Consider the following 11892-nt stretch of genomic DNA (forward strand, 5'->3'; position numbering starts at 1 on the left):
GGCCCAGCATCGCCCTCCAGGACCCACTACACGGAAGTGGAGCATACATATTTGGAAATATGTGCAACATCCTTCCCCCCGATAGGACCTCACAGAAGTTGGAGCTCAACGCTAACTTCCAGGTCCCACCACACAGAAATAGATCACCTCTAAAAATACAATGAAATACAATGTGACAGATCTACTCCAAAGAAACATCATCCTTAAGATAGGACTGCACAAAAGTTGGAGTGCAACATCAACCTCCAGGTCCCGTTGCACTGAAGTGAATCACTTCTGTAAAATATATGCAACCTCACTCTCCAGATAGAACCACAAAGAAGCTGGGTGCAACATCAACCTCCAGGACCCACTACACAGAGGTGGAGCCCATAATTGGAGAATTTCTCACCATCAACACCAGCAGAACACCACTGGCCTAATCTCTACTGAATGAAAGTGATCACATTCAGGAGGATACCCCAGCAGCTCGGAACTGGAAAGTGACAAGGATTCCCATAATCCACTAGAAGAACAAAAGGAATAAATGTGGTGGAGAATTCAGAGGAACACCAACACCAAAGACAGTGCAATGGGTGACCACAAAAACCCTATATTAAAAGCAGACCACCCCTAATTTATTCAATCAAAGGGACTGCAGGGATGGGCAGCTATCCCTTTCTGCTTTACCCATGCAAGCCCATGGGTTATTACAGTCCAGAATGGGCATATTCATGAAGCAAATATATCACAAGGAAAAAACTACTAGCAATCTTGTGGAACATCCAATCTCAACAGTGAGCATTACTGGCCATGGGTATACTGTTTGTTTTTTCATCTTGGCCGTATAATGTAGATTTGAGATATAGGAAGCACAGCTAGACAGACAACGCTCACCACTGAGTGGGATCCAAATCCTAAATGGGATATGCCCCTGAAGGGAAAAGAATATATATAGAAAAGAAATCTTACCCACTCACAGCCGGACAGAAGTTTGAAGGATGGCAACAGGTGGAAGGCAATACCCCAATGAGGAAAAAACAGCTACCCAATAGAGATAGTGGGAGATGAATGTATGAGGAGTAGACCATATGCCTGACTGAAGAGTTTCTTCCAATGGATGAAGGAGGTGAGACTCCAAGAAAAAGGGAAAGTGCACCATATTAAGCAAAGACACTTGTAACAGAATTTGGGAAGAAACAGACAGGGAGGAATAGACCAATTGAAGCAGTTGACAATCCCAAATCATAAGGGTAGAAGAAAGGTAATGTACAGAGACAAGGTGCCAGGGAATGAAAAGGTGGAAATGAGAACCACTAAAGAAGGCCATGCAGACAATGGAACAACAAAAAAGCACATACTGGACATAGAAATCTATCGGGAGCAGACCAGGAATAAATGTGGGAAATGGCAAAAAGGAAGAATGACCCTTTGAAATGCCAAGGTTTTGGGGAGGAAAATCAATTCAGAAGAACCACACAATAAGGAGGTCAATGAATTTAGAAGGAATATAAATGGAACCAACTGGTCCAGTTGTGACTGAGAAAATCCACTGCAGGGTCTGACAGTGATGAACCATAGACCAAAAAAAGAGGTAACTTGGTATTGGAGTAAAGTGACAAAAGCACACAGATGAGGAGTACCCCACTGACTGCATAGCCATCTGAAAACCTAAGGGTCGAGAAATCACTCCGTGGGATAAACTTGGACAGGTCTTGATAAATGATCTGCCACAAGGTGAAACGCACCTGGAACACAAGGAGATTTATCTGCAGTGTATGGGCCAAATAAAGGAGGTCCAATATTCAACCACTTCGGTGTCACTTACCTTCTCTTTGTGATACCAGTGGTTTGAAATGCATCACTCTATGACTACAGGTTGGGATCTACTCATAAGTGTAAATATATATATATATTTTGCAGTCCAATTGCTCTAGCCACCAACGTGGGCTATAAGGACCATAGCCTTATAATTCTAATCCTGACCAGTGGAACCTCAGCTAACTGGTTGGGGCCTGGTCAATAGTGATGATAAACCATGTAAAATTCCACCCACAGTAATGAATTAAGTTCTGGGTGAAGAGCTTACCCATTCTGAATGTAGTGTGGTTCCCCCACTAGGGTGCCAATTTTCTAATGACCCACCCATAATCTATGCAGATGCTTTCTGTACGGATAATTCCCTCACCAGCCCTTCCACCTTTTTAATGTGAGATTGTAGCTGTAGTGTGAGTAGAGGTAATTATGTTTTGGAAGTTATCATTTTCTCAAATCAAAAATGTATTTTCAATAATACTTACCTTCTCTTGCACACTCTCCCACCATTCCTCCCAACCAAGAGCCAGTGTTAGAAACTGTGGATTGAGTCAGTTTAAAAAAAGTGATGATATTATCTGAATGAGGTGCTTAGATACAGTACCAGGATAGAGGGTGCACTGACGTAAGCAGAGAGTGTCACAAGAAAAATATTGCCAAGAGCAATTAAGTGGGGTATAAAAGACCTGAGCAAACAAGAAAACATCAGACCAATGCTTAGATGGGCAAAGGAAGAAACCCTGGCAGTTGAGTAATAGCTGTAGTGTGAGGGAGGTAAGTATTATTGGAAATACATTTTTGTTTTAAGAAAATATTAACTTCCTGTTCCTTATCAGGGAGAGAAGAGCCAGAAGGTGGAGGTGCATGAGCTGGTTAAAATCATCCACAGGCAATGCAAGCATCACAGAAGGCAATGAAACAGAATGAGGAAGGACCTGAATGGGAAATGAAGTAGGCAAAAGGGAACCAAGTAACCGATGCATGATAGTGAGAATCTCATCAGCTAACTTGTTACTACCCCATGGTCACCACACCTCTGTAAGATTGTGATAACTTAAGTGATCCATGACATTGATAGTACCTTGCCATGGAGTAAAATCCAAGACATCACATATGTAACTGTGTGCTCTGTTAAGTAATGTAAAGGAATAACAGTAGAATGTCTGTTGCATGAATGGTTAAGATTTCTACAGTTGCCATTGGGTGGGATGAAGAAAACACATGAAGAGGAAAGTCTGGATTTTGGGATGTTTTATTGTTATTATTTTTGCATATGTTGTTCAAAGTAGCATAAAGCATATGAAAACTTAATGCTTCATATTGTGCAGTGTTCGAAGCATATTGTTTCATTAGTTCATACTATACTGCTTTTGTCACAGTAAAGCTTTGTTTAAAAGAATCTAAAAGTACAATACATTATATACTATTTACTTCATAGCTTTATTTTGTACAACAGAACTTTCAATTATGTGACTGAATCAAATAATAAAGTTTTAGGTTTTGATATATGTTGATTAAAAAAGAAATAGTTACTCATTTTCAGAAAGCCAATTTTGAGCCCATGAAACAAGATTTATCATTAGTGAATTAAGATATTGAGTTCAAAGGTTATGTGGGACAGATTTCATACATTTGAAAAATAAATTGCTTTTAATTAAAGACAGGCATTTCTTAAAAAGTTTGTAACAAGAAAAATCAAACCTATATGTCTAACTATCACCCCTACATGTAACAACATACATTTTCCCACTCTATGATGCAATCAACATCAGATTATACCTCTTCACATTCTATACGTAGTACTCCTCTTGAGCACTGTGTAAATACCAAAACCCTGTTCTTTTCCATAGCACTGCAGTGTTTATTTATGTTCTTTTTTATTACAAATTATATAACTTTTGCACTTATTATTTTTCAGCTTTTAGTTGACATTCAAAATGTTATCTTTCTTACCTTCATTTACTAGATTTTGAGAAAGTCAAATTTTTAAAATTAATTTCAGTTATAGTTTCTGATATAAATTATCATCTTTTCTTTTTTTACATTAACTTCAATTCTTCTCTTAAGCCCCCCCCCCCCCACGTGGCATGTCTGTGGACTTACAATGCTTTCACACGTATAGCTATTCTCGTTCAGTGCTGCCTTCTATATGGAAATTTTTTTGCATGGACTCCCACATACTCCAATCAACCTGGTTCAACTGCATCTTGCATGTAAATCATCATGTGACAAACATCCATCAATAGGAGTGTGACACACCCTCCTGATGTGTGTGACTCCTCTATTCAATTCTACCAAACTATCACTGCTTGTTATGGAATTAATCGAGTGCAGACATCTTTCAATTGTGCTCTTTTCATGTGTTCATTTCTTTCTCTTTTTTTTTTGCAAAGTAGATTTACCAGTTCCTGCCACTAGTTTCGAAATTCTGCCATTCTAGACAATGAAGTCTAGTTCATTGTTGCCAGCAGTTTCAGTGACTTTCAGATGGTTTCTGGCCTTTTGGGGGAAAGTTCGGCTGATTTTGTTCCCCTGTGACAGTTATTCACTAATGATTCTTGGTTGATCCAAGTTTTGTCATAAGGATTTTTCATCCTTTTCACTTTTCTCCACCTTTGTCTCGGGTACCATTTTCCTTCCTATTATCTCTGGATCCAGCTAATTGTCCGAGTCTATCCAAGGTTGTGCTGACTTTTCTATCACAGAGAGCTAACAAGCCTGTCAGCTAACTTTCTCCAGATTTTTTCCTATGATCCATCTGTCCTGCCTCAACCAATTTCTAGTTCTTCCTGGAGTCCTTTATCACACGCAATGGTATTTTTTTTTCCAGGACTTTGGATGACCAAGGTAGACGTCTTGAATGCCTTTCTCTCTATTTCTATTTCTCAACAGTCCCAATGCTATCTTCAGTTTGTTCACAACGGGGTTGTATATCAGTTTTGTGCCTGGTCTTTTGGGCTTGCTTCAGCATTGTATTCATTTTATTGGGTGGTCACAGCTTTTACCCTACTTCTGCATGCTCTAAAGTTGTGTTTACACCACTATATGGATTCTGGCTTCTGTTAGCTCCTTCGGAACTGGAGTCTTCTCAACACACACATCTGCTACTGACAGTAACTGTTTTGGTTGGATTCTCAAGTTGGTGAAGTTTTCTTTTGCCTAAACACTATTTTATCAACTTGGGTGTATTTTTCAACACCCCTCTCATCCGGCCCCATCTTTCTCCACTTCTTCATTCAGTAGTGCTTTCAATTCTCCATAGATTTACTGCATCCTCAGTTTCTGCAGAAAAGGTTTTTTGCTTTTGAGGACTTGGGCTTCTATGGAAGACATTATTCCTTTGGGTTGGGTACATATGTGTTCTCTTTAGGGGTCTCTGCATGGCCCACAGAATCTTCCTCAGGATCCCTTGGCCTCCCAGTTACTCTTCCCTTACATGCTATCTGCATTGGTGGTTTTACAAGGACAGTACAATGAAATGAGTACTGCTTCCTCCACCTCATCCAGACTTGCATCAAATCACAGATGCTTTTCTCCAAGGTAGGGAGTATTGGTCACTCAGCAAGAGGCTTTTGGTCTCAGATCATAATGCATTACCATTTCAACATCTTGGATCTTATGGCAGTATGATGTGCTTTGGTTCAATTTCTTCTACTGGTACAGAATCAACACATCATGCTCCATTCTGAAAATTCCACTGTTTTGGCCTATTTCAATCACTGAAAGACAACACCCCAGGCTCTGAATGATGGGATCTTGTATGCCATACTCAACCTGAGGAAACAGAACTCATCTGGTCTGGAATTATGAGCACTCATCCTCTCTCCCCAACTGTATGGGCAAGGTAAAGTCCACTTGCCTCCAGAATTATGAGGAGAAAATGGACCCTCTTCCATGAACAATGTACTAAACCAATATTGATCAAAATAAAGCTATGCTCAACCCATCCGGATAGCTGAGCATCAAATCTGAACTGGTATTATGAGAAGGCACTTGCACATTTTGGTGCCTCTCCTACCAAAATCTGGGGAAAAAACACCCAGGAGCCCGGATAGGAGAGCCCACAACTTCACCCTTTTCTCCAAGAGTGGAAGAATTCACTACAACACTCTGGAGGAAAATCCTCTGTCCAGCACCCCAGTGACTGGAAACAGGGTGCGTTAAGGACTCCCTAGCTCCACTAGTAAAATCTGGGGGTAATGTCCATTGGGGAGCCCAGAGAAACATTTCTCTGGAAACAATGCAATAGGTGAACCAAGTACGCTAAATTTTTAAAAGCAAACTGACCTCGATTTATTTAATCCTATGATTGGCAGGGACAGGCAGGATCCCCTTATGCCTTAGTCATGATAGTCCATGAGTGGTGTTCGAGCATAGTACAGCAATACCACCCAGTTAACCTCTAGATGGTCTTATAGAACACCTCATTTCTACAGAGCCTATTGAAACCTAGATAAAATATATTGAATTAGTGGTTGCTAGTGCAGAATTGGTTTGATGAAAGCACACCTGTCTGGGCAACACTTGCCATTAGTGGGGTACTGAGAAAACGAGGTACAGGACCCTGAAAAGTAGCAATGAAAATACTTACCCCTCTGTATAATCTAGCAGAAGTGATTAAAATAGCTACAGGGGGTAGGTGAAAACTCTCAGATGAAGATACTGCCAGATCATGCAAATAATGTGAGATAAAAGTATTGAGGGCTGGTTCACATACCAGTCTGCACAATGTCCTCCAGCAGACAATTCAACCAAGCTGCTAAAGACATAGAAAATGTGACGAATCTGATTAGTCGTGACTTGCATTCAAAGAGCCCAGAATAAAAAGTCGTTGCCTAGCATCTATAAAGGCATTTGTGTGGGCAACAAAACCCTCACTGAACATTACAATGATCGAATTCTGATCGGTCACAGAAGTGAGAAATAGTGATCAGATGAATCAGTGAAAAGGATTTATCCCCTTCTTTGTCTCACAGTGTCTTGGGTAAAAAGAACTAGTCTGAGGATGTAGGTAAAATAAAACATTCAGTGGACAAACAGCGCAAACATCTCCAACTGGTGATGTCTGTAGGTCAGCAGCAATGAAAAATAAACCTTCAGATAAAGATGATATATGGCATATGAGAATAAGGTCACAAACAGGTGTTGAGAAAGGGCATGTAAGGTAACCTTAATATACCAGTCAGGTGATTGGAATGGTCATTTGGGACAAAGGACCCAAAGTGATTTGAGGAATTTAGAGAGTGCTGGGGACTTCAAAAATACTTTGTTGTGAGTATCAAATGGTAGTTGATAAGGCCGCCTTATACAGTGTGAGTGTGGAAGATGCAAAACCCCTTGCCAAAGAGTCAGGTAAAAAAAAAAGTTATGGTTGATACTTCTAATTGAAGTGATTTTAACCTCCTCTCAATACACCATTGCCAATATATGTGCCATTTCTGTTCAAAAATGTCTATTGCGGGACTAAGCAAAGACTGAGACAGACACATGGCAACCTTTAAAATGAAACCCAGATGCCATGCAAAAGATTGCACAACCTCTATGCCTGAAGCTTGAGCTTCTGGATAGCCAAGTGTACCATGTCAGATCATGACTGCCTCCACAAAGATGGCCTAAACAGAAGTGGAAATGGTGGACACTCCTGAAGGTACTGCAGAAGCAGAAACCAGGGTGTAGCTGCCAATCCAGTGCTATCAACAGGACCCAACAATGGGTTGGAACAAATCATAGTTAGTAACTTGAGTAACATATGAATTGGAGGGAAGGCCTACAGTTGTAATCCCATCCCATCCTGACAGAATGCATCGATTGCCAAAGCCTGAAGGTGAGGTACTGGAGACCAAATTGGCAGTAGTTGGGTGTTCCAATGAGTGGCCAACCCATCAATTAGAGTTGCACCATGAGAGCCAATCCAACAGAATCTAGCACTGCAACACCTATTCTGTTGTGGTTGAGACAATTGATCTGCTACCACAGTCATCACCTGTGAAAGATGGCAAGCTGGTAGAGTAATATGAGAGGAGTGGTCCCAAGAAAGGAGGTTCAAGATTCGAAAACAAGGAGCCCTAAACCAAGTGCCTTCTGGATGAAAAAATGCAAGACACCACCACAAAATTGTCAGAGTGAAGCCTGACAATTTTCCCCTTATTGTGCCCAGATTATGAGGCATTGTCTTTTGAAGAGCAAGAAGCCTCATCGTCTGTGTTCAGACTCTGAAATTCCTGACACTGTGTATAAGCACCCCATCCCAGAAGTGAGGCATTCATGAACAGATGGAACTCTAGACAAGGTGGCAGCAGAGAAACTCTGACTCAAGGGTTTATATGCTCATGGATCCATGGTTAAGATTATCACACGTCCAAAAATTCTAGGAGCTGAGCCCCACAGACCCCAAAGGCATACAATAATCACCAATGCCACTGGTGGCAGTCCAACTGAGCAGTGGAACCCTAGGATATGGACAGAATCTATTCTGGGTACCAATGATATGGGGGCTGATTTTGGGGGTAGGGACCCTCAAATAGGGGCAGAACTATGACCCCATAGGAGTCAAGGAAATTCAAGATCCCCACAACAACAGGGATGAGTGTAGAAACCAACAATCAAACCAATGTGCATGCTAACAATGGTTCCAGCTCATCATCAAAGAAGTTGGTGATCCTGGGAGTCTTCCAACAGTTTAGTGTAAGAAAAACAATATGTTGGATTTTAGAATTGTAAGTTTGTAGACTTATCCTGTCCTGCAGGGGACATTGATCTATTTAGGTTAACTACAAACTCTGCCTTACAACTCCTAATAATGAGGAGCAGAGGTATTATTTGAGAGGCAGAATACGTTTCCACCTGCCAGCATGTCAGATAAGGCATAACTTGAACACCAATCTTTTGTGTCCTTTGTCTGGTTGGCATGCTCATCTTTTTCATTCTTTTGTCTTTTTCTTTCCAGCTATCTGCTCATCTTCATCTGTCTTTACCCTACACCTTAATTTTATCTCTGCCCTTCACCTCTTCATTATGGTTCTTCATCACAACTCCAATGGTTTTGGTGGATATACCTATTCCTCTTTTGTTTGCTCTTTTAGCTTCTATTTCTTCCTCTACTGTCTCTTTTGATTTGATTTCCTTGATTCTGAGATCTCCTTAGTCAGGTTATTTTTATAGGGCTGTACTATCTACATACACACGTACATATATGCTAAATAATACCATAAACCATAAAAAGCATTAAGTATAGTTTCAAATAAGTTAGACACCAATTTAGGTATAATTTGAAAACCTGCTAAAGTACATGAATTAATCTACTTCACTTTTGAATAATAAAATCCATACCTTAAGAAGCTCAGTGGAGGTTTACTACATATATTTGGGAAAAAGTTTCTAAATGGATGATACAATGTTATATTGTACACAACTGGTGGTACATGTATTAACTACTTCATTAGATCACAATTTATCAAGATATAATCATTTAAATATTTCCTTCTAGTTTGATGAAAGTCGTGATAACACTATAACTTGCCATTGATAAGTTGAGATAAGAGAATATTTCCTAGTCTTGAAAATGGTGAAGATTAGAATTTCAAAATAACTCGAATTTCATATCACTTACTTATCTATTACCAAATCTCATTAAATGATTGCACCACAATAATAAATCTGAATCTTTACACTGACATCATTAATGATTACAAATGAAGTCTAGGGATAAACAACCAGTACTTTTACTCAGTACAGGTGCTCTATCATATTATAATTAAATATGAAAAACATTATATGATTTACTGTAACTGAAAATGGAATGTTTTTACACAAAATATTTAAAGATGTCAAAGACTGAGTAAATGAAGTCAATTTACCACTATTTCTTCCTACCTTTAGAAGTAACTCGATGTCTGGGACACTTTTCAGCATTCAAATTCAGCATCTTCAAACTATCACAAACTTTCACATTTGTTAAACCTTCATCACCAACAGCATCACACTGACTAAGATTTAAGACTTGGAGGTTTTTAAAGAGGAACTTTTGGAAAAATAAAAATTGAAATACTGTCCAAGTTAGGTTATTTTATACTAATATTTGTTCTTATTACTAAATAACTTAACAGGAATAAGGATGTAAGAGAATAAAAATAAGTTAATAGCCATTTAGTTCATTTAGGTCATCCCTCATTCAAAAAAAAAATAGTAGTTAACACTAAAAATATTCAACTTAATTTTTGAAGCAAATATAGCCTTCCACACCCATATACATAAAGAACAAAATATTGAAATAATTCAAACTAAAAGTACAACATCATTATTAAGCATATCACTCCATTCATTTTAAATTCTAAGAAAAAAAAAAAGTCTTCACTTAACCAATGTAACAGTTTAACTGGTGTTCTCTCTTAAACATTACCCTATAATTTATACCCTTTCAACAGCTTTAGAGTGACACACCAAAAGGAAGTATCCAGAGCAAAAAACAGAACAGGGTACAGAAGAAAGAAGAGATCCTAATCAAACTTGCAGAAGATTTGGAAAGGTCTGCCCAATTCTAATACCAGGACACTTTTTGGGGAAATGATAGATTCACTGATAGATGCCATAACAGACAAAGGTATGGGAATTAGAACAAAGCAAAGTCAAAAAAGCTCTGCATTTAGTGATGGAATTAGAATTCACCAAAATCACAGATAAACAATTAAAGACACAATCTTGAAGTTACAAGATTGTCAAATCAAGCAGTATTTAAACATCAACTCCTGCTGATGATAGCCTAGAAGAACTAATAAACCACAAGACAATATATGTTTCAAGTGTATCTTGAAAGTAAATACTACCAGGAACTACAAACAAAGGCTTGTAGAGAATAAGAGTTCCTCCCAAAGGATACAAACACAAGAGTACTGTTACAGATGTCAAAACCTCGGCCATTACAATTAAGACTGTGAGGAATTAACAATATTAATATGTCAAGGAAAGAATATCCTGAGAATGTGACTCAATTAAATCAAATGAACAACATGAATTTCCAAAACAAATAGAGGAGGGTTTTGATCCCAAGATCTACACATACTAATACACCAAGTAACAACAATAAATGATAGTTATTAATTTCTGAGAAACTTTTTTTAGAGGTCCACCCGCTGGACCCACCATAGATCCACACCTGCTTATACAGTTACTAATTTCTGGAAGATGTTGTGAGTATGAACTCACCAGACTACGGTTGCAAAATTCCCGGGAATTTTCAGAGTGGTAAATTTCCATTGGGAATTTTGGGAACATACAAATATAAACTGTTTACTAGTGGTTAATAAGAATGATTTACAAATCTTACCTGAGGCTGAAATTGGCATATTATTTTGTAAAATATATTTTTGAAATAAATCAACTTTTTTCTTATTTAATGTAATATTTAAACAGTAGAAGAAATACAATACTTAGAAATGTATTGCTATATTGATGCTCTAGTCACAACATGATTTAATCAGAAAACTACAAATATCATTAACCACAATTACCCTAAGTACAAATAATGTAAAAACATAAATTAAAATTATCATCTACACTGGATATTTAAATATAAAATTAATAAGAAAATGACTAAAACATCTGTATCTTCCAGCAAGAAACACTATATATATATATATAATAATAATAATACTTATATCTCTAAAAAGTGTACTACCTTTCTATGGATGACCACTGTAAAGAAATGTAAAAGAACTAGACAGATAATTCAATTAGTTAATTTGGCAGTTAACACATTGCACAATATGCTTGATATAATTATGTATAATACTGAACAACTGAGTCTTGATATACATAATGTCATTAATAGTACATTAATGAAAAAAAAAATTCCTCATTATCACTACTTATACCACTAGAAATGTATACTATAATTATTATATGATTTACATGATTCAAATGAAGATTTATTGCCCAAGTTACAAAATATGAAAGATGTTGAATGATATTTTATGCATCAAACATAACAAAGGCAAACATGTTCATTTTGGCATAATGTACATTTCTCCAGAGTAAAAAACCTTTTGCCTTTAGCTGGAAATGTACAATATCTGTAACACAGATTTAACTGTACCAAATTAC

The 11892-nt window shown here is 37.9% G+C and overlaps 1 protein-coding gene across 1 annotated transcript in view; it reads right to left on the reverse strand.

Annotated features, from left to right (window-relative positions):
- The window catches only part of LOC106473164 (protein AMN1 homolog), a 40461-nt gene that overhangs the window by 12439 nt on the left and 16130 nt on the right, over positions 1-11892 (reverse strand). Inside the window, exon 3 of the mRNA XM_013933842.2 lies at positions 9667-9814. Within this exon, the coding sequence (XP_013789296.1) occupies positions 9667-9814 (148 nt within the window). The remainder of the gene's footprint in view (positions 1-9666; positions 9815-11892) is intronic.

The sequence above is a fragment of the Limulus polyphemus genome, unplaced genomic scaffold (assembly GCF_000517525.1).
Source record: "Limulus polyphemus unplaced genomic scaffold, Limulus_polyphemus-2.1.2 Scaffold5940, whole genome shotgun sequence".
Lineage (NCBI taxonomy): Eukaryota > Metazoa > Arthropoda > Merostomata > Xiphosura > Limulidae > Limulus > Limulus polyphemus.